Source organism: Apteryx mantelli, chromosome 1, assembly GCF_036417845.1.
Source record: "Apteryx mantelli isolate bAptMan1 chromosome 1, bAptMan1.hap1, whole genome shotgun sequence".
NCBI lineage: Eukaryota > Metazoa > Chordata > Aves > Apterygiformes > Apterygidae > Apteryx > Apteryx mantelli.
Window position 1 is genome coordinate 172532861 of NC_089978.1, and position 27579 is coordinate 172560439.

Genomic DNA, 27579 nt, shown 5'->3' on the forward strand with positions numbered 1-27579 from the left:
ATTCGAGAAGGGATGGCTGGTACCTACGGAGCAGAGGGTAATACTAGAAGCAGGAGGAGCGATAAGGTTATCAGCTCCTCCCCTCTTGCAGGATAGAGGGATTGGTCATGATTACTGATGGAATATTCAGTGATTAGTGGGGAAAAAATATATGAGGCTGCGCTCTAAAACCTATGCCAAGATTTTCAGTATGCAGGTAAATTTGTGAATTTGAGCTTCCAGGATTGTCTTTTCAAGGTGTTTTGCAGATCCCCCTTGGGTATAGAGAGTCAAAGAGAGTCCCTTGAGGCTGAGAGTCTAAGATGGAAAAGCACCTGAGTGCAGAGAAAACACTGAAAGCATTATACCTCTCTTGCACATGCAGACAAGCAAAAATGGTATATTTTCTTCATTTTATACATTTATTTTTACATATTTTTGAATCATTATATATTTTTATCAAAAATATGAGGATGTTATTGTGCTGTTTATTGTGCCTTTAATGGTCTTTGTCTGGAAGCACTGCACATGTAAATATCAATAGCGATGGCTGCACTTCATTTGCATCTTTGCATAGGGACTGGGCATATAGCCTAGGGGAAGAAGGTACTTTCCATCAAAGAAACTACACTTTGTGCTTTTAACAAAAAACAGGACTTCTGCTATGTCTTTCATGTCCCCTTTGGTTTTGCAAAAAGGGGCACACAGGGCTCAAGGCTTTACCCTCCTCTTGGCCGTTCCTAGCTGACTAATAGTTGTCAGTCCTCCTGCCCAGCCCGTTTTTTCCCCTCTTTCAGGGCAAGTGATATGAAAAGTAAGGATACGTGTGAAGTCAAAAGGGAAGGTGTACTGTTGAGCAGGAGGTGCCTGAAGGCTTCTCCCTCCCGACAGTGCAACAAGGTGAACATCAGCTCCCACCGTTGGCTGGCCAGGGCTCCTGGCTCCTTGTTTCAGAAACGGGGCCCAGCATGATTTCAGCCACGCGGCCCCCATGGTGGAGGGCAGCCTGCTGCCACCGACCTCATGGTTCACCTTCATCCTCCTCTGGGAAAGTTTTATTTCTGGGGGTGTCCCCAAAACCCCAGCGCTGAGGCTGGGCCAGTGCCCCTGGTGCGGCCACCGTGAGGCCTTACCAACCCAATGCGTGGGCAAGGGCGTCCGCGGGGGCCGGGGGCACGAACGCGGCTGCGACAAAGGCAGCGCGGAGGCTGCCAAGAGCCACGCCAGCCCCACGGACAGGGACCACAGCTGTCCGGGCGCGACGTGACGCAGGGGCAGGGGGACGTGCCCGAACATGTCCTGGGCCGCGACCAGGCACGGTGCACGGCAGGGCGACCCCAAAAGTAAGTTCAGTTGCCTGTGCGCTCCCACTTCCCGGTCCGTCCCCGTCCCCGCGGGGCTCCCTGCTCCCCCGCGACGCGACGCGCAGCCCCTGCCCCGGCCGGACACCGCACCACCGGACCGGACCCCAGCAGGTCCCGAGCCCCACCGCGCAGCGGCAGGCCAGGCCCGGCCCGGCCCGGCCCCGCGCGCGCACCCTGCGCGCTCGCGACAGCCCCCCCCTCCCCCCTGCGCGCCCGCGGGGGGCACCGTCCGCGCACGCCGCTCCCCCGCCCCGCTGCCCGCGCGGCTCCTCGCGCCGGCAGCCGGCTACGGTGCGCGCCCGCGCAGGTCCCTGCGCGGCGCGGAGCCCCGCGAGGCAGCTGCTTCCCCCTCCGCACCGCTGCGCGCACCCACTGCGCGCCCCGGCTCTATTTGTTTACAATCGATTACGTCACCCCCCGTTCGCGGGCCACGCCCCCCAGCCTGCCGTCACAATGGTGCGATCGCCCGATTGGCGGCGGCGCGCCCCCAGCGCGGCGACGCCACGTCCGGCCGGCGGCGGCTATAAGAGGCGGCGCGGGGCGGGCAGCTCCCTTCGCCCCTCGCAGCAGGAGATGCTGGCTGCGCTGCTGCGGCCGCCGCTGCTGCCGCCGCCCCCCTGCCGCAGGAAGAGGAGGCGGAGGCTGCCGCCCCCGGGATGTGATCTGGGCTCCGCCGCCTGCTCCTCTCCCAGTTAGAGCCGCGCCGCGCCCCGGCCCGTCCGAGTACCGCCCGCCCGCTCGCCGCCCGCCCCGGAGCGCTGGCTGCCGCCCGGCGCCGCCTCCATGCATCCCGCCCTGTACACCCGGGCCAGCATGATACGCGAGATTGCCGCGGCCGTGAGCTTCATCTCCAAGTTCCTGCGGACCAAGGGGCTCATGAACGAGCGGCAGCTGCAGACCTTCAGCCAGAGCCTGCAGGAGCTGCTGGCAGGTGAGGGGCGGCGCGGGCGCGGCGGGTGTCCCAGGCCGGGGGCCCTACCGCCGCACGCCGGGGGCGCCGCGGCGCCTCGCGGGCAACCGTTGAGGTCAGCGACCGTTGGGTGGAGCGGCGGCGGAGTGGGGAAGGGGCGAAGCCGCCTCTGAGGGGGTGAAGCTGCGTCCGAGCGGGGCCGCGACCCGGTGCCTTCTGTGCCCGTCCTCTTCCCCGGCGACGGGTGCGGGGTGGCAGGAGCGGGCTGTAAACGAAAGCGGTTTAGCCGTCACACAACAACACCTCCCCCATCACCACGCACAGACACAAAAACACACGCTTGGCTCGGCAGACAAAGCTTTCAGAGCAACCCGGACTTTCCGCTCTGCTCCCAGGGATCAAGCTGCCTGGTTTTCCCTGGGAAAAGCGCTTCTAAATTGCCTTTTTTTGTCAAATAAAACTGAGCTACTGAGGAGGTCTCAACTCCTCTGTCTTCTGGAAACACTTCGTAAGTGCTGTAACAAGAGCCACCCTAAAACTCTAGTTAGGCTCGAATACAAAGTTCTGCACTGCCCTATGGGTTTTGCAATCCCAAGACAGTGTCCCGGGGTGTTTGGCAGTGACTAGTGTCTTGTGCTGCAAGTAGCCTCACACCTATGAGGGTTTTGGGTGGAATAAAACTCTAGGGTAAGGTAAGTCACTGGTATCCAGCCCTGAAAAACAGGCTGGAAAGAGCAGTGGAGAAATACAATTTGAATAAGTCAATAAAGCTTGCCCAGCTCTTTCCCTAGTTGCTAGCTATTCTTGGGGTGTGAGAAACTAAGCATGGGTAAGATGATGCTGAAAAGATGCTTTTTCCTTCTCAGTCGATGGATTTTTGAAGCCCTTAAGCTTTTCTGCTCTATATGTAATCACTTGTGTATTTTGTTTTTATGAATACTAGGAAGTTATTTCACTCCTTTCAGGTGGCAAACATTGTTCTCTATATATGGTGGTATGGAACAATAACTTTGTACATGAGTACTTCCCAAGGGACACTGCACTTATATAAATAATCTGCAAAGATAAAGACCATAATGGTATTTCAGGTGATTTCATACTAAAATAAGTTTCTCAGCACCTTGAGTTGTGAAATAGGTAAGAGAACAAAGGTCACTGTACATCTTTTTGAATACAGAGTTAAGGAGGATAATCTTTTTTCTTATTTTATAGAACATTATAAACATCACTGGTTCCCAGAGAAGCCATGCAAGGGATCAGGTTACCGATGTATCCGGATCAACCATAAAATGGATCCTCTCATTGGACAGGCAGCACAGCGGATTGGATTGAGCAGTCAGGAACTGTTCCAGCTTCTTCCAAGCGAACTCACTCTATGGGTTGACCCGTATGAAGTGTCCTATCGTATTGGAGAGGATGGCTCAATCTGTGTGCTGTATGAAGCTGCACCAGCAGGAGGTAGCCAAAATAACACCAACATGCAAATGGTAGACAGCAGAATAAGCTGTAAGGAGGAACTTCTCTTGGGCAGAACTAGCCCTTCCAAAAGCTACAATATGATGACTGTATCAGGTTAAGATATAGTCTGTGGATGGATCACCTTAAAATGGATGGATAAATTTGGTTTTTACTTTGGGTGGGCACCTCTGGGGATGGATTATGGAATTTAAACCATGTCACAGCTGTGAAGATCTGGCACACGTTACAGTGGTATACTTTAAAGTGACAGTGCCATAGTTTGGACAGTACCTTTCAGTGATTTAATAGCCTGTGAGTCAAAATGATTACAACTTGCTAGGGAGTGAAGATCTAGGAAGGGTCAGTTTCTCCAAGACATCTTACTTAATTTCTACACCAATTCTTTCAACTCCAATCTGTATTTATAAAGTGATTCTCTGCAGTAGGTCTTGCAGAGTAAATTTGCACTATTACATTTATTAATTGTTAGCATTTTTGGCAGCTCAGTAACAAGACTTATTGTTATGAACACGATATACTGGAAATTGTCTTTCAGACTTTTACCTAGCACTTACAAATATGTATAAATGTACATAAGACAAACTAGTAAGTATGACCTGGGGAAATGGTCAGATCTTTATATTGGCCTCAAAAGTAGCAAGTGATCAGAATCTGCCATGGCAACAGGCTTTAAAAAGACCATATAAAGACACTGTCTGAACTGTGGTGTTAGCACCAGCCAGCTATCTGTACATTTGCTAGCTTGTAGTTTTCTAAGACTGAGTAAACTTCTTATTTTTAGAAAGTGGAGGTCTGGTTTGTAATTTCCTTGTTCTTAATTGGGTAAAAGTCTTTTCCACAAACCACCATCTATTTTGTGAACTTTGTTAGTCATCTTTTATTTGGTAAATTATGAACTGGTGTAAATTTGTACAGTTCATGTATATTGATTGTGGCAAAGTTGTACAGATTTCTATATTTTGGATGAGAAATTTTTCTTCTCTCTATAATAAATTGTTTCCTATCTTGGCATTTTAATTAATCTCTTGTCGTGATTACATAGGATCAGTTAAACTATTTTTGTCTCACAGTAGATACAAAGTAGGTACTATAAAGGATAAGAACGTCAATGGCACCCTGGTGCTAGGGAACACTTGATACAGACATGGATTAATGAAGACCTCGTTATGTATAAATGCCTTGGAAGTTTAGGGAAACATGATATTTTACATGTCACTTTAAAAACCTTTTAAAATCAGTCCATGTGGAAATAACTCCAGGGCCAATAATTCCAGGATATGAGGAAAAAGGTACAGAAATAACGTCCACCAAAGATGACTTGAATAAATCCAGAGGATTAAAGTTTACATGGCTTCCTGATGAAGGATATAGCAAACCTAAAGTGTCCATTTTGACCTACTTTCTCACAAGTTCTCAGTTCTTCCCTGATGGATTCCCTGCTCCATAAGAATTTCTGGGACAAATGTCCTGTAGCCTTATGAGCAGGTTAACCACTCTACAGAAAGGTTGCTCGCCTTTTGCTTTCTTCAGATGCAAGACTTTCACTTTAGAAATCATTAAGATGGGATTCAACAACAGGTATGTAGATCTTTTTTCCCAAATTTAAAAGGTTGGTTGAGGCTAAACTGAGAAGCCCATATTTGTATTCAAAGTTACTGAATGATGTGGAGATGTGATTCACTTAAGCACCACACTAATGTCATTTATATATTATGCACAGTGGTTAGATACACCTGAGAAATTCCTTACCACTTTCTTTACACTTGTTAAAGTGCTGGAGTAAAACTTAAGAGCTTTCTGTTCCTTCTCTCCTCTGTACTTTGTACTGAGAGTGTGTAATAAAAGGCCAACCCGACTTGGTCACTTCTGTTATGGGAACAAATGCTATCATAGTGAAGGAAAAGAAAACAAAACAGTCATTACTTGCCGCCCAAATTTGTGTTAGCTATAGATAAAACTAAACATCAGATTAGCCATGCACACTGTGGCAAGTCCTGCTGAAGTGTAAGCCTTGATGTGATAGTGATGTGTTCTATCTCCAGTTCAGATTTTTGCCTTCTGATTGGTTATGTGACTGATTTATAAGCAAAGTGTAAGACTAAACTATCCTGTTTTCTTACTACTCATTTCCTCCCTAGCAGTTCTTTTGAAAATTCAGCTTTGCAAATATATATGTAGATCATGGTTAAATAAATACTTCAACATTCAGCACTTTTTTTCAGCTGCAATAGTACTGTGTAGCAACATTACTTTCTGAAGTAGAGTGGTGTATAAATGCTACTGAAGCAGAGAATTTTAAAGAGCTGCTCATTATCTGAATCTGGCAATAATAGCTTCAGAATGAGTATGCTTTAAACTATTTGTGTGTTACTCTTTGGTGGAGTCGAAGCTTAGCTTCACATCTTCCTATGTAAAACAAACCAAAAAAACAACAAAAAACCCCACTTTCTATAAGTCAATGCTATTGAAGCAATAGGAATACCCAAAGACACTCCTGTTGTGTTATCTCTCTATAAGCAACGTATAGTATGTCTGAATAGAAATATAAAAAAAATTGAGCTTGGCTGCCTGTAAAGCTATGTTAAACTTTTGTTGACTGTGCTGCCAACATAGCTTCACTTAGTATATAATGGTGCTGCTTATCATTTCTGCTGCACAGTAAGAACAGCAGCAGGAAGGGTGGCTATGTAGTTGCTCTTTGATGTGAGCTATGCAAATTATGAAAGTATCAGCTGTAGGCACTTTCTTTTTGATAAGCTGGGCATAGCTTTCCAGGCCAGCAAGTATTCCATCTGTGAGGCTGGCATGTGACACTGAACTAAGAATGAGTGTGCTCCCTTAGATGGTTAACATTTTAGTCCTTTTATGGTAGGGTGCTTTCATTCATGACATAATTTGTAACTGCAGCTGTAACTAGTAATTGGTACAACCTGTGCCTCAGTTGTTGGGATTTTTTCCAGCTGGATTTTTAAATATACCCCAGTGTGTACACAATGTGCCCTTGTCTGATTTTAAAAATACTTAGCATACTGTGGCAGCAGGACATAGGGAGAACTCCTGAGAGAAGTGGAGTTAGGCTGTACGAGAATTCTGTTGCCCAGCCTCTGCTTTGGTGCAGGTAGAACAAACAATGCACTAAGCTAAATGTTTGTCGTTTGTTTAAGGTGTCTTTATGACACCAGCAAGGCTGATATTTTAACACAATTATTAAATGAGAGCATATTCAAGACCTGCTTGCCAGGTGCAGGTTAAATTAGTTGGACTTTCTTTGTGAAGCACTGAATAATTTTGTTGCTCTGTGGGTGTTCTGAGGGTGCGCTTGGCTGTACACAACTTTAGTATTACAGCTTTTCTTAGATTTACTTTCTGCTCTGCTGAAACTTGTTGACCATTCAGTGAATGTCTTTATGAAGTGTATAATTGCCTTCCAGTTTATGCCAGGTGAGCAAATGTTTCTGGTTCTTACAGTGTGTTGCCTTGCTGTGGCTTGTGTGAGATCCTACACACCTGAGATTACTTTTTGGTGTTTTATGTCTGGCAATGATGCTCCTATAGAGAACTGTATTATATGTATCCTATGAGAATCTCTGTCCTTCTAGTCTTTTACAATTGTTTTTCTTTTTTCCTGATTAGGCCGGAGAGATACATGGCTTAAGCAATTGTTCAGACCACGAACTTTTTCCTCCTGTAGGTCTTAAGGTCATTCTTGGGTCTGAATAGAGATATAAAGGCTTTCGTTCAATTACTAATATTATTGATTTTAGTTTTCTATTTTTCTACAGACTTGCAGGATTTTCTGGTAGATCTGTATGAAGGCCTCATCCTGCTGTAGGATTTTCTTGTAATTGATTTGTTCTGTCAGTCTACTTGAGAATTAGGAAATAACCTATGCAAAGTACTGTTCTGATATGAAGATATCATCATTTTGTTGTATCCTTATGATTTTATATTGAATCAGTAGGATAAAAAAGTGTCTCTTCTGGTCATCACTAGAGATATTCTTCTTGGATCAGAAGGTCGGGTTGTGCTGTCTCTTGTCATAGCTAGTGGCAATCATTCTGAAGGCTAAATATTGTTAAACCTCTATACTCTCAACTGCCTTCAGTTTAAATGGGAAAAGGTGTAACCTGATAATTTGGAAGCAGAGGGAGCTGTACTGTAGTAGGACCTTACAAAACAGTTTAGTGATGTGCAAAACAAAGAATCCAGTTAATGTTTCTGGAGTGGTTAGTTTGTGCTGATGCTTGTAAACATTTTTGTCACCAAATTAAGCAGATGTCACTGAACATGGACACCAAATCCATGTAAGGTGTCCTTCTAATTAGCCTTGCTTACTTGTGCTCTTAAAATATGATCTCTTGTTATTGCACTGGCTAGCAATGCATAAGATGAAGAACATTGCTTCTTTTCTGTGCATCTCTGTAAAGCTTATTTCTGAATTTCCATAAATCAAGTAGCACTCTACATTTTCCAGAGTTTCCTCTACTTGATGCCATAATTTTTAGTAAAAAAAGTTTATATTGGCAAAAGTTGCCACTTGACTGAAGAACGTTAAAGGTGTTTTTAGTTTAAAGAATGAAACATGTATAGACTGGAGATAAATAGCTCGCCTAAAAAGGAATGTATATTTACACATTCTTGGTGTAATAGCAGAGGTTATTTTTACATGTTTCACATTTACATTCCAGTGTGGCATAAAGCGAACATTGTGAAGCAGGATGTTAATTCAGTGGCTTTCAAGGGTTGGTAGAGCAAGTCAGGCTTAGACAGTAAATGCCGTATTAATGGTTAGCAGTGACAATTTCATCAACATAGGAACTGCAGGGTATAATTAACATCAGTTGCTTTGACACCATGCTCTTAATGTATGGTTTCAACCTTTCTTTCAGTTGCAGTTGGAGAATGTACTGTGACAAATTATTGCTGATACAAAGTAGGTCAACAGTAAAATGGCTGACTTACCATAAATGAACAGATCTAAATTATTGTAACTTTATGTCCAGTTAAATTTTCTTAGTGGTTAAGTATGGTGCCCTTGTATTTCTAAAGCCTTATATTCAGCTTTCCCTAGTTTTTTATTTCTTAACCATTGAATATTTCAGTCTGGACAAGAACAGTGTTTCCTTCCAGCTGCTGGGAGAAATCCGCATGAGTAGTAATGCTGTATGTGGAACAACAGATATTTGCCCTTCTAATATTGTAATTCTGTGTCTGCAAAATTGGCAAGGAGAAATGACTCTACAATGATAAAAGACAAGAAGAACTCTAAGTTTTGGGGTTTTCTCCACTGACAGTGACCCATGACAGCATACAAGGAAGGGAAATAGCACTTTAATATTATTGGATGAGAAAAATCCCAGGCTGAGGGAGTCTCAAGGACATTTATGTTTATGCATAGGGAAGCATTTTTACCTTGTGATTCCTGTGTTCAGCCACTCAGTGTCTCATCATGGCTTGTTACAACCTTTTAAAGTTTTCTTGAGAGGTATAGCTTTAGTTGATGCTTTTACCTCTTATGTGCCAGAAAATGGCCTCTAGCTTTGCAGTTTCTCTGCGGTGTTCTAGAATCCGGTCTGATTGTGTTATGTGCCTATTATTTAAGAGAATAAAATCATAAATATGTAATGTATTACAATTTAAAGGGTACAAGGGAGGAGACCTTTAGCATTTGTGGAACTGCTTTGAATATAGGCAAAGAGTGGCAATGTCTGAAATGCCAAACAATAGGGTAGGGGCTGGGGATGCTGGCTTGCTTTCACTGTTGCATTCCTAGACTGCAACAGTTACCTAAGTGGCTGTAGTATAGAAGTGAGACTTGGGTACTGCTTTGAGCTCCCACATCAGCTTGAAGACAAATTTCTAGTACTGATACTATCATTTGCTGACACTGGTTGCACATAAGATTCAAAACAGCATGCCCTTGCTGCTCTGTGCTCTATAAAATTCAGTAAATTTTAAAACTTAAGAGCAAGTAATGGTTTCTTTCTAGAAGTTTTACTGACCACAGGTCAATTAACAAGTTTATTGTACTTTAAGAACAATATTGAAAGACAACATTCCTTCCAGGAGTTGGAGTTTAAACAGAGTTTTGTTTATATACCTATACACAGAGGCACACACATAAATTTGTTGTATAAATATAAATATATATTTATTTACTAGAGCCTTTTTCAGTGGGTCATCTTTATGTTCCTGCTTGTTGCGATTAAAATTCACATTCCACTGCAGATGTTTTGTAGATTGTAAATGAACACAGATGGGTAATAATGACCCTCCTTATTCACTTTTTATGTTGGAATTAACAGGAACATGTATTCCTACTTCCCTATTTTCTCTTTCAATTTTATAAATGCGATTTTGAAGCTAGACTGAATTTGCTAGTCAGCTGAGCAGATTTTTAAGATTTTCTTTCTAATGCAATATGTAATTGTGTAAAGCAATACATCATGTTTGCAATCATGTAATCGATTTAATACTATGCTGAAATTAAATGGAAGTAAAATGAAGATACTCTTAGAATCTTAATTTTATTTTATATTCATGCTGATAATTTGAAAAATAGACTTCTCTCTACTTTCTGGTAAGCAGTTTTGTCTGAAAAATCAGTAAAACATCCATTTCAGTTGAGCCTGGCACCCTTCCCTACATGGGGGGACCAAAACAGTTGCTTCTGCCTAGGAAGGTTCAAGCTCTCTGATGTGTAGCTTAGAACTTTGTTTACAGGTGCAAAAGACCTCTGTATCATAACTGCGAAATAAAATCAAGCTGCCCAAGTGTGGTACACTTAATGCTCTAAAGGTACTAGTGATTTTAACCAACCTTTGCGATTCCATCTTTAAATTTATCTTGGATTATAATATTATCTCTTTTTAACCCCCAACTGCTTTCTTCCTTTGTCATTTGCAGCCTACAGTCTAACTCTCCTGCTTGCAGTCAGTGTAAGGTCGTTCTGTTTGTAGACTTCAGATCGTTGGGGGAAAAAAAGCTAAGGTAGTGGAAATGGCAGCATCAGTCTGAATCATGATGACAGTAAAGCAAATGATGAATTTAGTGCCATGTTTATAAAGGAACTGGTTGTGTGTGACTAAGGTACTAGACTGTAAATTTTAAAGGTATTTATCATGCCGTATTTGCTGTCTGGATGTATTTAACACAGGTGAGGTTTTGTAATGTGACTGAGGAAAACAATGTTGTGAATATGTAAGTACTTTTCAGAAGGACACCTAAACAAATATAGCTGCTTGATTGTTTGTACAAATGTTCTTTGACTATTTTCAAAGCTTGTTGCTTTGAAAGAAGTCTTCTGCTTCGGTCGCTTGCAGAAGTGACAAGTCCTGCGTCACAAATAGTGGAACGCTAACTGAATACTGAAAGTTGCCACAAATACTCAGTAGAAAAATATGTGCAAGAGTTGTAAATCTGAAATCACTGTTAGTAGAACTTAGGGGAGTTAATTCCAAATCTAGCTGAAATGTGTACAAGACATCTCCTGAATTATCAGACTAATGTAACCCCATGACTAATTTTGCAATACAAATACGCTGATTTCTTTTTCTTGCCCCTTTTTGGTACATACTCCTATCTATATGAACAACCCTTCCTAATCATTTTACAATTGATAGAAGGAAAATTGGTTTTCCAACTTGTTTTGCAGCCTTAAAATCTAAGATCCCAGTTCTTTGTACATTCTTAATTTTACCATCATGAATACCATGAAGTCTCTTGACTTATTCATGTGAATGTCTCATGCCCTTCAGTATTTTCAGGGATCAAGTACATGTCAAAAGCCTTTTCAGTGAGGCAGAAATGTGTTTTTTTATTATTTCCATAGGCATTGGAAGGAACATTAAAATTCTAATTATTGACTGAAAAGGAACTTTCCTCTTTATTACTGTAGAATGGAAACACTGAATAGGCTGAAAAAAGAATGTTGCACACCTACTGCATCATGATCTCATTTTCAACATGATTGCCACGGTATTTGCCTGTTCCAATGTTCATGAGTCAGACTCCAATATGTGATTTGCCTAAAAGTAATAAATGTCAGTGTTTTTATTTACAATCTGCCTTTGAAGATTTAGAAGTCACAACTTCAACATTTTTTTTCTACAACTATGAAGACTGCAAATTATCTGTACCTTTTTCTTTTAAATGAAAGATGAAAACTTCAACAGATGTGTTAGTAGGTCTGACCTAGCAGTGGGTTAGGAGAAAACTACCCAAACCTGCTCATTCCACCATTTTGTCAGAAATGATCATTCTGGCAGGTGGGCTTGCAGAAAAAGTGTACATGGTACATTCCTTGGCTATTGGCTGTTACATTCGTTGGTCAAAATTCATTCAAATTGTTAGGGATGGTAGAACTGTGCCATGTCAGACTGCAATGCCTGAGACGTGGCGGGCGCGCAATGCAGCTGTCACATCTGCCGGGGAGATAGCAGCCTCTGGCAGGGGTTGAAGCTGATGCCTGAGGGTGTTGGAAACATTGCGAGGTTCACTCCTGTGTGAGTCCTGGAACTGTTGTTGTCACGTGATGCCGAGAGCTGGGATGTCAGAAGCCAACGTGCTTGTGCTGAAATTTCAGGAACGGGTCATGTATGATTTGTGGGGGAGGGAAGGGAGTGGAGAGAGCAAAAGACCAGACAAATAACCCATATGGTGAGTCAGTGGGAAAGAACTGAATGTAATCCCAGCCCAATAATGACTCATAGTCCTCTTGTTTATAGTTCTTGGGAGAGTGTCTGATCACATGGGCTATAATATACACATTTATATACCGTCCTTTGGGACAAACGAGGGAATGTACAGGAAAAAAAAAAGCTTTTAATTTTAGCTTACCTCTTTCTTGTGTATATTTGAGAGTTTCCATTTACTCTAAATCTCAGTGCCCCAGGCTCCTGTGCTAGTGAGCCTTGAATTAAGCCTACTTACTAGGAATCTTGCAAGCCTATCATAGCTGCTTTTAGGATACCTCCAGGAATGTGGGGCGCCGCTTTGCAGCGGTCATGTTACATGCTTGTTAAGTAGCATGTCAGTGGTAGTTTGTGAAATGGACTTTGCGCATTCCCAATTCCGTGGATAATCCTATCCTTCATCTTTATGGTCCTTGAGTTTGGTATGTGCTTGACTGCATCCACTGTTACTATATATTGCTTGAATCCAAGATAAACGGCAGTGCTGATATGCTGGAGTTAGGTTCTCAAGTGATTAGTTTCTCTGCAGCCTGCTGTCCAGATGTAGTTAGAGACAGTGTGGATCCAACATAGGCTGCAGATAACATACGGTAAATGGATAGGGGGCTGCAGTGATTTACAAGGTAGCTATTCTATCTGTGGGGGTTAATGTAAACTGCAAAGGACCTTGTGGCTAATAATTTCAAAAGAAAGAATTCCTTTCAGTGGAAATTATTCTGAGAGAGGAAATTGGTTTTGGTTGGCTGTTCCAATGGTGGATCTGCACTGCACTACATTGTCAGAAATGTTCAGGTTATTTAAAATGTTTAACAGTTCAGTTGTTTATATGCCACATATACCCACAGGTTAGTTCATGCAAATATGCAAGAACTAATTACTATAAATGTGAGGCTACAAAAAAAGAGTAAATACAAGTACCTCATTAGTATAAAAGAGAAGATTGGAGTGGCTTCAAATGTGTGAGAAGATTCTGCAAATGCCCTAGTATTATTAAACAGTTATTATCATGTAATATTTATGGGGAAAATGGTGGACACGAAAGTCAGGAAAGCACTCTCTTTCCTTCTCCCTGGCAGCTTTGAGAGAATTCTTCGATTTGGACTTTCTATCTGAAGTTCTGCTCTTTGGAGAAGTGGCAGCTGAGAGGAGAGAACTGGAGAAACTTGACTGCAGAAAGTTAAGTGAAAGTCTGAAGTTAGGGCACATTAAATTTCAGTTAAGTTATTAAAAGCTAAAGCCATGAATGAATGTCCTTTTTTGTACTAACTGTGGCACAGCTCTCAGATCTGTTTGGATTGAAATTAATTTGGTTGATTTTTATCAGGAGTAACGGGCTGAACCACAGGTGGGGAAAATAATATGAGGGAGGCTAGGCACTTCTTTCTCTGGTGCCCTGCATCCAACTGAGAGTGTTCTCCATGGCCAGTTGGCTTATCTCTCCCAGCATTAACTGTCTACAGTCATCTCTGTGCCTGAGTCTGAGATCTCATCCCTAGGCTCTGCTTACTGTCAGTGGAGAGAAACAGACCCCTTTATGGGAAAATCCTCAAACTGATTTCTGAGGCCTGTGCTAGAAGGGATGCACTCTAAAATAAGCGCTGGTTTCATAAAAAAGAAGGTGAGACAGCTTGCTCAGATATCACCATCTGCATTTAGTTAGAGCAGTCTCACCTTCTCCTGAACAAAGTCCTTCATGTGATTGTTTAATGTGCTTTAACTTGAAGTATATTGATTTCATACCTGTAATTACTATTTTTTATTAACTTTTACAGCCTGAAATGAAGAACTTGCTCTGGTCACATACTCATTTTGCAACCCTGTGGAACTGCAGTACCTTAGAGGAAATCATTAGCAATATGTTTCCTGAATTTCAGGAACATGCCCTCGTGCAGTGGGAACAGTGGAAATTTTTTTCTGAGAAGCAGCAGGGTTTGGCTCTTTCCATGGCAGCTTCTCATGCTCTGTGCCCATGGGTTGCCCATCCTACTCTTATGAGAGGAGGAATATAGCTGAACACTTTTCTCCAGGAAATTTTGCTCTAGGTGCTAATTTATACATATTATTTTCTTGCTGTAAAGAACAGGAAATAAGTATTTCTTTCAGTTCTCTACTCATGCTTCTCTCAGTTTTCAAAAGTCAGTAAAACAATTGCTAAACATAAGGGGCCAAATGTCTGCTAAACATAAGGGGCTGGTGTCAAGGTAAAATGGCTCATCTGAAGTCACTGGATTCACTTTGGATTGACATCCGTCTAACTGCTAAGCAAGTTAAACTCACAAAGAATAAATTTAGATGTGCAGTTCCCTTGAAAAAAGAGTATTCTGACAGGACCTCAGTGTAGGTCTCTCCATGTTTCTTCTCTTCTCTTCTCTTCTCTTCTCTTCTCTTCTCTTCTCTTCTCTTCTCTTCTCTTCTCTCTTCTCTTCTCTTCTCTTCTCTTCTCTTCTCTTCTCTTCTCTTCTCTTCTCTTCTCTTCTCTTCTCTTCTCTTCTCATTAGCTACACTGAGTTTACACATAAAACACACTGGAGTGATTTGGTTTTAACTGCCAGGCGCTCAGATACAGCTCCCTGTGCTGGGAGCAGACCTGGACTCTCTTGCGCGGTGGCTGTGGTGGGCAGGTGAGTTGCTCTGCAGGCCAAATTGTGCTTCCGATGCCACTGTGTGGGGTTTGGAGAGGAAGAGCCTATTGCCAGCGAGCGATCTGAGGAATCACAAGGTGGAACAGTCTGTGTTTTGTTCAGGCGGTGTTGCAGGCCCACAGGAGTGCAAAAGCACTGGCTGATGGTGGCAACCAGCTTGCAAGGGAAGTCCTCTTCCCGCATCTGGGGAAGTGCCTCGTGAAGACAGTTGCTGCCATTTTAATGTGGTTATTCTGAATTGAACTGTGCTGGGCCATACATGTTGCCAGCCGTACTTGGCAGCCTTGCATAGATTGCATGTGCCATTTGAATATTGTTTCTAGTGCTGCTTCTGGCTTCCTGTGAGACTTTAAGGGATTTACATGACATTACTTTTCCTTAGTAGCTAGAGATCACATAGCTATTCACTCTCTGTAACCCGCTAGTGAAGATGCCAACAGTTAACCATATGGAGTCAGATTTGGAGACAGTAAAACTGACTTCACTCTTGGCAGTTGCAAATCATTATCATGTTATCTCTGACTTCTTGGACATCCTTTTGTGCATGCAAGGGGCCCGTTGCTGCCAGGCGTCAGGGTACTAAAATACAGAGGGGCAGCTGGGAGCCAGGGCAACGCTAACATTGCCTTTATGAAATCACAAAATGAGCTTTGAAAGTGACAGGGATTTCCCATGTTTTTTCTTGCTTGGGCTAACCCTCCTCCAAAGTGCCTTCCTCCTTTTCGCTCCATGAAACCCAGAGGATTGCTCATACTGAATCGGCACCTTGTGAAAGGCAGCTGTCGCATGGGACGGGTGCAATGCTTACTCATCGCAGTCAAGGGCAGGCCGGGTCACTAAAGGAGCAGAAAGCAATAGATAGGCTGCTAGAGGTTTCCCTTTTTTTAGGTGGTGCAGCAAACTCCACCTTATCTTTCTTTTAATGTGTTGTAAAATGAGGCTGCCTCCTACTGCTGTTTATTTGTCCAGCCACTAACATTTAATATCAGTGATGGTGAAGAGGATCATCTTCACAGTTCAGTAGAAGAGAATTGACTTTCATTGTTTCTCATCAGTTGTTTTCTATTTGTGTTTCCATTAAGTGACGGGAGGGGTTCTTTTTGTTTTTATCTTGTGGGACTTTGCATTTCACACTTGGCTGCAAAATGAAAGTTAAACATCGCCTTTCATTTGCGCCTTTGGATATTCAGTGACCACACAAAACCCCCCAGTATCATACTTTTTTCATTGTGATACATAGATATGGTCATGCAGTGAGTTGTAAATTAATACTCTTAGAAATAAATAATTGTGGGTTATTTTGTCTTGTTTCTCAGAGTAAGTTGCTTTTCAATCTTGACTTGCTGTCTATACTTCCGAATTCTAATGGGACATGTGAGTTAAATGCAGTAAAAACTTTCTCAGTTGACTACTGTGATTCACATTATGAGGAATAGACTGTTGATACCTCGGATTAGAGGGAAGGATGCTACAGATTATTGCAGATGAACTTCCTTTGTACTACTGGCAATGTAAGAGTGTGTTGTGATTTAATTTTTTTAGATAAGGTCAGTTCCAGCTCTCATCAAAGGACATTCCAAAGTGGTACTTGATTTCAGAGAGAATGGGATTTGGCTGTTGTTATTCTGACACACAGAACTTTAATTTGTTTTATTTTTCCTAGTCGTGATAACTATGTTAAGAACCACGTAATGTACCAAAGAACACAATAAATGGAACAGAACTAGATGTTCTCAGAAAGACTGTCAATGGAGACTCATCGTTGAACGGAAATGATTCTAGCAAAGTCCTGAAGGGACCGGTACTGCAAAAATGCTATTAAACATTTTCATTTATGATTTGAAAATACATATAAAATCTTTGCTCTTAAAATGTGTATATGCCACAGTTTAGAGGGGCATAAAACAAGGACAATAAAGTGCTGATACTGAGTGATCTATACTGCTTGCTAAGCAGTCTGCTCATGTTACATTTGACCTTATTGAAGCGTTCAGAATTATCCACGTAGAAGCAAGAAACACAGATCTTCTAGCTATGCAATGGGAGACTATCCTCAAAATCAGTGACTCTGGAATGAACTTGCATCTCAGCACGATGTTATGGTAAAATGGGCTTAGTGAGACACTTGGGTGTATAAAAAGCGGTGGGAGAAAAGGTGTGATTTTAGTCTGGAACATGGCAGTGGCATGACTGGTAGTAGAAAATGACTTTCTGTGCTGATGTAATTATCAGTGAAAGGATCTCAGAAATTGTGGAGAGTGCAGAGTGGTTTCACCAAAACAGCATCAGGGTGTGTTCCTGGCAAGTTAGACCTTAGCACTGAATTCTGGTTAGCATATCAAAAAGACATGACTGAGAAGCCAAGTTACAGCCTAAAACGACCTTCCCAGAATGAAGTACTGGGTGATAGAGAATTCCAGAGCCTTGTGGAGAAGGAGATAACAAGAAGTATAGTCTGGGAAATGCCTGAATCCAGGCATTTGTCAGATTGGAAGTGGATCACACAGTTTTCACAAACAGAGGGTTTAAGTCTTCGAGCAGCCCACCAGAGGAAGCAAAGTGCCTCATTTCCTGATGTCTGCAGATCAAGACCATGGGACTTTCTGGTAGACGTGTTTAAGGCAAACATGAGTTACTAGGTTCAATATGGCGATAAGTAGATGAGATGTGGCAGCTTGTGATACATGAGAGGTTGAAACAATAGAACAGCTAATAAAATACTAGAACATTAGGCCCTTTATTTGTCCTTAAACTCTGAGTTTACAAATATGTAAACTCCCAAATTTGGACTATTTTCTCATTTGTGCCTGCACCCCTGAGCAGTAACAGGCTGTACTGTGCTGTGTCTTGGCAGTCATTCTTTGTATATGGGCCTATGGTCCATTAGAGACGTGTAGATTTTTTTAGATAGGTTATAGGACTATTAAGGGATCATTCTTTTCTTAGAAGGGAAAAACTCTTCTTCCATTAACAGTAATGATGCATGCACACTTAGAGGCACTCGCTATGTTTTCAAGGGCCGCTAAAGCTAAAGTGTTTTCAGGTCTGTTTCTCTAACAAGTTGGAGGCTTGTTTTCTACTTGTGGACTATACCTTTTAAAATACTTCTTAGTATTACCGTGTTTCTGCGGAGTCAACTCCTCTACTACTAAGGAAGTGAAGGAATGTTAGAAAATTTCTGCTCTGGGCAGACATAAAATAGCACACAGACGTTGGTGGCATAAAGTCGACTGAAAACAAAACACTGTGTGTTCACCTGAACTGGTATAGAAAGACTGGTGGAAGGGTGCCCAAAGGATTGGAAAGGCAAAGGTACTTCTCCTGCTCATTTGACACTGTTAATATTGTTATCTTTCAAAGATAACACTCTCATTGTTTTTGATGCCTATTCCTTTGCTTACATTATGTTATCATTTTGGTAGCTTAGTGAATAGAGGATAGGCACCGACCATCAGCTGTCACTTCACAGCAGGCAAAGTAGTTACTTGCATCAGATTCCAGGTGGCTTTTGGCCCGCTCTGCCTTTAGTGTCTTATTTTGGAACTGACAATAGTATTGAAAAACAGAAACTTGTTTGATCTTGCCTAAGCTAAATGAGTTTTTTTATTATTATTATAAATACATTAGTGACTAGAAATGAAAACCAAGATTGGGCCCTAGGTGCTTAGGCACTGGGCATAAATGAGGGAAAGATTTCCCCCAGGAAGAAGTGTATAAGCTAAATAGATGTGGTTGTAAAGAAGTAGCATTTTACAGGTGTTGGCCAAACTACTGTTGTGTGACATGCCATAGGGAACAGGAAAGGAACACAGGTTATCCAGCTGCCTTAACTGTGTGTCTTTCTTATTTCAGCAGTTACAAAACTCAGAGCTGATGGATTTGCCTTGATTTCTTTTTGCTTAAACACAAACTCAAACAGAGAAGGCTAAATGAAAGAGCAGCTTTTGTGTTTTACCTGTACCGTCCATGTTTTCACACTTTGTCAATCTCTGTCAAGCAAATCCAAATTCCCGTTACCCAGGCATCTTTGTGAACCAGTCAGATCCATGCAAGTGATCACTCCTAGGTTCAGTCCTGCAGATGCTGCATTAATAAACATGAGATGGGGGTCTCTGCATTTTGTCTTTGAGGTTGGGAAGCAGTTAATTTTGGAAGTTTACAGCTGTTGTTGGTTTTAATGACAATGTTTCATTCAGATCTTTCTGCGTCTCAGAACTGATCCTACTATTTTTCCAGGAATGTTACTTTTTATTTATTTTTCTTGAAAGGTCCATAGAGATCTCAATCATTTATAGTGAAAGAGGTAATTCCATTTAGTTCCTTCAAAGCAGGGGGCTGAAGGCCAACACAGTGCCTGTTGTTCTGCAGCTGTAAGGGTGGAAAACAGCTAACCTGGCCCTTGAAAAAATGGCTTAAATTACAGTACTGAGAGATTCTGGGTGCTTGATTAGAGGGATTTCAGGGACCTGGAAGCTTATGCACTGCCATTGCAGCGGTTTGCTTGCCAGAGAGAGCAACCTTTGTACATTCTCCTCCTGCATTTGGGTTCATGGTAAACATGCTTTTGCTGATTTCTCAGTGTTAAAGAAGTGTTATGTCATCACAAATAATGTAAAAAATCACCGTTAGGGAAGTTATATATATTTAGAGGACAAGCCACACAATGGAAAGAAATGTTCAGATTGTCCAAAAGAAAAAAAAAATTCTTGCTGCTTCTAGAAAGCTTTAGCAAGTTTCCAAATTGAAAACATCCTGAAATCAGAAATCTACATGGTTTATTTAGGAAATGTTGGAAGCAAAGGTTTCTGTATTTCTGACTTTTTTTCTTCATTTCTACGTGTCAAAATTGTTCACTCAGTCCAAATCCGCAAAGCTTTTGGTATCTTTGAAGGAAGATTTAAGGTGTTTTCTTTTCTTCGAACAAAGAAAAAAATATCAACAACAAAACTTCAATTGTATTTTTACCTGTCGTCTTATGATTTTCCCTAAAGCCCTAAAGAAAATGAAAAACTACTTCTTCAGGTACTTCACAATGCTTATAATTTGAGGATCAATTGTGTAGAGCTGGCAACAGTTCTGCTGCTGACTTTCCGAGAGACCATGTTTTTGTTCCACAGAGCTTATCCTTAAAAGCTAATAGGAAATTTCACTTACTAATAAGTGATTTATTTCTATCAGTACTAAGAGAGCTATCTTAAGATTAGTATGCCAGCATGCCTTGAATGATGGTAAATAAGGGGCTGCCTGTTATCTTCTGTCTGGGTGTGTTGCCTTGAATGTTAAGCCAAGATCAAAACCTTAGTTTCAAGCTTTAGCCCCCTTCCATTTGCCTTGTTGAAACCCTAAATATAGGCTTAAGTGTCCTGCAGATGGTGTCCTGAAGCTTATTGTCAAGGGTCAGCTCTGAGAAGCAAGTCAGGGCTCAGGTCGCCATGCAGTATAACCATTGCTTATCCTGGGACAGGAGGAAAGAGGAGAAATCTGGAGTCCTGCTGAAGTTTTCCTCCTTTGCTTCACATTTGTTCTTGGTATCAGGTGGCCAGGGCACTGCCGATCAACTGCTCGCAATTGGGGATAGGAAAAAGGAAAATAACCCTGTGGGCAGGACAGGCTCAGGGCACTGGCAGGTTTGCTGGGACTCAGCCCAGGGCTCTGAAGTGGGCTTCGACCCAATGCAAACAGAGCCATACTGACCAGGCTGTGGCATAGCGTGGTCTGGGAGGGGTAGCTTAAAGATAATAGTGCTCATTCTTTTCTGCTTTTTTAAATGCTAGTGTTCTTGAGGTTATAATTAATCTATAGTATTGCCACTTCTTACACATAATTATTTTTTCTGTTTAATTTTGGCAGTGCTAGTGCACATAACTGGATGTTCTGAAAAATATGTTGACAATAAAACACACTAAACATGGTGGTAATTAGAGGTAATCTCAAACAAGGCTCAGGTTTTGTAACAACATGTTAAAGGCAAAAGAAGCAAAAATGCACTGTAGGAATAGCTGATGTTCCCTTAGAATAGGGTGTTTATGTGTGTGCAGCAGTCAGATAGCTATCCTGCAAAACACCCAGCAAAGGGCAGTGCTACTATCTAACTGACATATCACCAGCTCTGCTTCCTGCTAAGGGTGCATGAACCTGTATTCTACTGCTGGACAAAGACTTTTGGTGCTTTTGGTTGGTTGGTTGGTTATTTGTTTTTTTCTTTTTTTGGGGGGGGGGAGGGGGATTCTTTTGACCTCTTGTACCTATGTAACGAGTAAGTCAAGATCATCCAGCATGAACAGTTGGAAAACTATTGGAAATATATCAGCTCAAAAATTCACTTCTTCTGAAGCTGTGGGCCACTACACACCAAATATAAATAGACTAGAACAGTTAATAACCTGATCAGGCTTTCACATGGGATGTAGGAGACTCAAGCTAAAGCCATTTTTCCTCTAACCTTGTGGCCACCAGTCTGTGTTCTAGGGTTCTGTGGAAAATGTCTAAATATGAAATATTCATTGGGAAATACAGTGTACATGAGGACTAGAACTATGAGACTATTTTAGGGATCATTCTCTTTCTCTTTCATTTTGAATCAAAATTTTATTCTAGACCTGAGAAACCAATTCTTTCTGAACATTTTTATCAGAAGTAGGTCATTCTCATGTAAAGTTTCAGTTTCCATGAATTACCATCTTTTACAGTGTGGAAAAAAATTTCCTTTTAGTACTGCTTAGTAGAGTTATTTAGCTCTTTGCCATAGAAAGGTCTTTGTCAGCTGGGGTCCCAGTCTGGTGTTGAGGGAAATGATGCATCCTGGTAGATAGGATACTTAGACTCAGGAGGTTTGGGTTTAATTTCTGGCTTCATTTTCAGACTGAGGGACTGGGGCCAGTTTGCTTCCCTTGCCCCAGTGTTGTCATCTTTGAAACTGAGAATACCAGTGCTGATCTCACTCATAGTGTGCTTCAGAATCTGCAGATGGAAATGCTACATGAATATTTTAAGTGTTTATTTTATGCATGTTCCAAGGCAACATTTTGTATCAGTAAATTTCAACAATGGGCTCTTCCAAACATTTAATTTTATTGGCACTTGTGAATAATTGAACCATGTAGAAGAGAAGATAGTACCTTATAGTGGCTTCTTTTGCTGGAAACCAGAACTTGACCCATAGTAATGCATCTTCTAGGGGTCCTTTGCCTTTTGCTTGGGAAATGGCATGGTTTATCCTGAAACCAGACCACTGTTACTGAATCACAGTGACATGAAAAGGTGTCAGGTTTGAGGTAAGCCTGTTGACTGGGATCTGCCCTCTAGATTCACAAAAGAGCTGCAAGTCCAGTGCATGAATATGACCAGATTACCCTGTAATCACTCATAGTTTTGTAGTTGTCTTTGTTTGCGACTGCGCAGTGCAGCTTCAGCCTGTGTGAATGAGGGGGCTCTGTTGCTTTGCATCAACTGGTGATTTGCCTTATGATTTCCCTCTTCCTACTCTTGCCTCTTATTGTGACACCTTATGGGTGGTGTTGACTCCAGAACATTTGACCCATATTAATGTGAATGACTTTATGCAGGCATCAAGCACTTAAGTAAATGTCACCAATCAACATGTTCTTTCAATACACAGTGATGTCTTGTTTTACCTATTTACAGCTCTTTCTGATATTGTGAGCATGTCTGTCTCATCTAATAAAACAACAAAAGCATGGCTCTTTCATATCCTGACAAAATGCTTTTCAATTAATCTGTGTTAAAGTAATATAATTTAGTTTATTTTAAACATGTAAATTTTTTTTCTTCATCATGTTAATATCTAAATCAATATTTTGTCTTTCATTCATTTTTTTTGTTTATTTGCTTGTTCTCTCCAGACACAGGTACTGTAGTTTTCAGATAACAATTAGTGTTTCTTTCTCTCAAAAAATCATGTTAAAATGATATCCTGCAGCTCTCTGTTGTTTACATAGTATTAGCACAGGGAAATACTACTTTCAGTTTGATGCATAAAGCCCTCCTTGTCTCTTGTGCCTTTTGTCTGTAGGCTATTATGCATGTGACTAAAACCATGCATGACTTGAGCAAATGTTTGAATAGGGTTCTTGTGCAGTAGGACTGTATAAGCCATTAGGCGTACCCTCTTTAACCTGGTAATGAAAACATTGTGGTACATTTGGTGGCACAAAGTGGAGTAAAATTGCTTTTGTGGAAACAGCACAAATAGCATTCTAATTTGGTTTTGTTATTGTGCACATGCGTGTACTGCATACTGCTAGAAAAATTATCTGGCAGGACCAAGCATGAAAAGTGTTAAGGCTGTTGGAGTTCTGGGATGAAAGCTGGGCTGAAAAGAGATAAAAAATGTATTATGTTTTCAGTTCTGAAATTTGAAATCAGTATTATTTTGTCATTTTTGTCATCACAGCCCTGAAATCTGTTAGCTGGCATGTGAAACTGTTGCTAGCATTTTTTCTCTCAACTTATAAAACCTTTTGTAAAAGAGCATTGTTTTTCTTTCCTCTCTCTGTATGTAATGAATACTACAGTAGGGACTTGAATTTTGCTGTGGGAATGAGAAAAACATGGGAAGCTGCTGTCTGCCAAGCTATTTCCTTAAGGATCCACTTTACATGCTGCCAAATCGATGACCTGTCAGGTGTAGTTATGTGGCATAGCAATGATATGAGGTCAATCAGATGAAACCAAGGTATGTATTCCCAGTAGACACCAGTTATCCATTTCTGTTTAACATTGTCAAACTAAATTTACTTTGGTACAGAGCATCCTCTCTCAGTTTAATCTCTTTTTAGATGTGAGTAACTCTGCATCTAATTTGTGAAATTCTTAAAATGGAAAAAATTATTTCATTTATTTTGCTTTGTCTTGAAATAGTATACTATACGTATACGATTTTGTTTTTCAACACAAAACCATGCTTGCTATATCTATTTGCAACTCTCCTTAATATTGAGAAAATGTCTATTTCACCCAATAAAAAGAATTTTTGGTTTTTTTGAGATAAAAGTGAGATGGTTTTCAATAATCTATTCTACAGTAAGATAAATTTATTATCTCTTAAACATATATGTATTTTCTTATAAAATGCAACACAGTAGGTATAACAAATTTGTTTTGTCTTGAAAGACCATGTGTGTGATCCAAAATAAGTACAAGTTGCATCTGTAAATTAATATTCTCAAATGGAGTCCCTTCTCATTGTATCCTAGAAAACTTGCATCTTACCGATGTTCCAAACATTTTGATACAAGCAGAGAAATTATTAAAAGAGATTTACGATTTTCCTTTTTCCTAAATAAAATGAAACAAATAGTGCTGTTAGGCTGATGACTGAGACCGCTAAACATTAAAAACAAACACACATTCTGAATACTGTATACTGCATACAACATATCAATGCAGCGGGATTTTTAGTTACGGAATGTATCTCATTGAAAGTGGAAGACATAAATAATTCAGTGCAGAAACTTAAGATCTGGATTTAAAAAACTGTACTTCTCAAGTAAAGTTACAAGAAATGAGAAAGAAAAAAGGTTTATTAGAAAAAATGAGAGATTGAAGTAACAGGAAACTAAAACTGAAACTTTATAAAATATATATAAATTATCTCATTCTGAAATGCGAACACTTTGGCAGGAAGCTCCTCTAAGATTTATATAAAAAATCTCTGTTTTGTTTTCAAGATGTTGTAATTCATCCTTAATTTACTGTCTTGCTGTAGATATTCTAAACACTATAATCTGAGCACAAGTTAGTGCAAGTTCACGCTGTGATTTATTTCTTTCAGTTGTCCTGAAGTCATCTGTTGAATTTCTATGTTGTAAGACCGGTGCTGAATCATTTCAAGAACTGTATTTTATATTTCAAAAACTTGTAAAAAAAATTACCAAATAGGAGAAATCTGGTTCTGCAATGGAGTGCTGAGAAAAGAGCACAAGGGTGGAATGTAAAATGACACCCTAATCCTTTAATGGGGGATAATTTGTAGTTAACTTATGAAGTTGATACACAATTTGAGGAAACGAGCATCCCACCCATTTTTCTTTGTGCGCGCCATAGAATTCACATCCTTCCATTTTTGTTTTTGTTTCCTTGAATTGTGCCTCATAACTTATTGTCATTACTCATTAGCTGTTGATGAGTTAGGAGGGTTGCTCCAATGGTGACACTGCATGAAAATAGCTAAGTAGTTTAGAAGAAAGATTCAAAATTCACAGTGACCTCTGATGAAATGCAAAGCTGAAGAAAGCTGCTTTTAGCTTACCACACCTGAAACAAAGTGAGAACCATCATTACCTTTGGTCTTTGCCGTCATGATATTTAATGATATTGTAGTGCAGAGGAAGTGCACCTTCACATGGGAGAATGCTTTTATCATTGTTTGGTGAATGGGATATGCTATTTGCATGCTTTTTTCCCTCTGACCATCAGGATTTAGGAACTGGTTGAGCCATCTCTAAGGTAGGGGTGCAATGTGGTTTGATATGCAATCTGGAGTGCTACAATGCATTTCCACCTTCCCCCTTCTCCTGGAAGGAAAGAGCTGCCTGTAACTCTGAATAAAGTGCTATATGAATTTTCTCATTTTAATTCTTCCCTGTTTTCCTGATAGCAGCAAGGAAATGCCAGATTCAGCCCTGTTCCTCCTTCACACCATGCCAGGGCTGCACTGCAGTAGCCATTTGGATTGCTGCAAACAAGCTGGCAAAGAAAAACATCCATATGAGAGCTGTGCGGGATGGCAAGGTGGAGACGGGGGCTGGAGGGGACTGCGCTCTCCTGGGTAGCTGTGTTTGGGCAAACTGCAATCTGGCCCTCAGCGTGCATCTGCTGGCAGCATGGGTCCAACAACAGCCCTGCCAGGGGACCCCACCGGAGGCAGCAAGCCCCAGGGACCAGACCCTCCGCTCTGGCAGAAGTGATTAAAGCCTCTCTTGCTCTCATCAGGTGAGGAATCCTGAATCCAAACTCCCTGAGTTTTTCCCTAATCCAGTTTAGCAGAGGATGAAATTTGCCTTTGCCCCAGGACAAACATACTGCCAAGATCGAGGCCTGTCCTCTCCAGAGCCCAGAAGCCCCTCCTGCAGCCTTTCCCCCCTCTCCACTGGCTGCTCATCCCTCCAGCTTTGTCCCACCTGGATGCATTTTCCATCGCTGAACCGCCAGGCAGCGGGGAGTCCTCCCAGCTGCCCAGGATCCTGCCCACCTCTCTGCAGAAGACGCGTCATGGTCTCCCGTTGTCCTTGAGGTTGCTACTTGCAGGGCCATTGGGGTAAAACGCTGCCCTTCCAATCCACTGAGGGAAGTTGCTTTACAGATTTGAGGATTTGGTCATGTACAGGGAGCAGAGGAAACTGAAGTCATGACATGTTTCTGGTAAAGCTGGAATAAACGCTCATCGAAATGACAAAAGAGCAGAATGATGCGAGCCTACTGCCTTATGTGGATGGAAAGCCTATTTGCATTTGTCACATCGCCTTTGAGCAATTCTCTTCTTTCATCCACACAAAAATATGTATCCCTTGAGCCTATAATGCTGCCCTGTCTACCTAGATCTTTTACAGGCAGCTCACTCTGGACGCTTCACAAATCTGTCTGGTGGAGATATGCTGCATACATCTAGCTTGCTCATATTTCTATAATTGAGCAAAGAACTTTATTTGTGATAGTTGCCTCCATTTGGGTGGCACTCTAGGGCGTTTACGCAAGAAGAGATGCCTGCCGTGCTCTAAAATAGGGAAGTTTATCTATGTGCAGTTTGAAAATGGAGCTGTGTAACAGCACCTGCTCAATCGCCTTTAAATAAAGCCTGGATGGCAGGAGTAGAGACAAAGAAGAGAATATAAGATGCAGTTTTGTTTTAAGTGGAATTTGAATCCCACTACTTAAAGAAAATGCTTTCTTCACTATGTGGTAGCAAGGAAAGGACACCACATCTTCTTAGCAAATTGCAGAAGTTCAGGAAATTCTTGGCTCACTATTTGTTCCAAGTGATATGAAGGAGAAGGAAGAGCCTCTATCCAGCATAAATCATATTTTTAAGAATTTCCCAATATTGCTTCCTGTCTTTGTTCTTGGGCAGCAGACTGTATATAGAAATAAAACAAATTTGCTTTATCTTTTCAGAAGAAAGCGTCTGCTATATCATTTGCTGGCTCTCATTTTTTCGTTCATTCAAAAACAGCAGGAAAAGAGCTTTTGTATTGAGAACAGTCAAGGTCAGAGATTTTTGTTTTTGATGTTAGCTGCCAGTAGCTTGACTTCTCTGACTACTATTTCCAAGTCAGTCTCAGACAGCAATCTAATTGTTAGCTTACAGGAAGACATATCGCAGCTACAGGTAGCTACAGTGAGTACAGAGCAGCAGGAGATTTCAGGACAAAATTAAACGTTCTGTGCTGTCTCAGCCCCTATTAATGCCAATCTCAGGTTAAGCCAATGGAGACTTGCCTATTAAAAGGCTGCAAAATTTGACCCTGATACTGTAAACTGATTTTCATGTGCAA

At 41.4% G+C, this 27579-nt stretch overlaps 1 protein-coding gene and 1 long non-coding RNA gene across 4 annotated transcripts; both read left to right on the forward strand.

Moving 5' to 3' along the window:
• Window positions 1–1904: 1904 nt before the first annotated feature.
• On the forward strand, window positions 1905–4749 carry BTG1 (BTG anti-proliferation factor 1). The gene is made up of 2 exons (XM_067312657.1): window positions 1905–2274; window positions 3466–4749. The coding sequence occupies exons 1-2, from the start codon at window positions 2127–2129 to the stop codon at window positions 3828–3830; spliced, it is 513 nt and encodes a 170-aa protein (XP_067168758.1). The 5' UTR covers window positions 1905–2126; the 3' UTR covers window positions 3831–4749.
• Window positions 4750–6767: 2018 nt separating this feature from the next.
• Window positions 6768–27199, forward strand: LOC106488613 (uncharacterized). 3 transcript variants are annotated; one of them, XR_001293247.2, is made up of 3 exons: window positions 6768–6850; window positions 23602–23762; window positions 24861–27199. It is a non-coding gene; the product is annotated as an uncharacterized lncRNA (long non-coding RNA). The 3 variants fall into 3 exon arrangements; XR_010886579.1 differs by lacking the exon at window positions 6768–6850 and adding an exon at window positions 13660–14467; XR_001293246.2 differs by lacking the exon at window positions 6768–6850 and adding an exon at window positions 14925–16578.
• Window positions 27200–27579: the final 380 nt, after the last annotated feature.

What these genes read in the sequence shown, in the direction of transcription:
- BTG1 (XM_067312657.1), top strand. Translation starts at nt 2,127, where the DNA reads ATGCATCCCGCCCTGTACACCCGGGCCAGCATGATACGCGAGATTGCC. An exon ending in CCTGCAGGAGCTGCTGGCAG is followed by an intron (nt 2,275 to 3,465) that starts GTGAGGGGCGGC and finishes CTTATTTTATAG; the next exon opens with AACATTATAAACATCACTGG.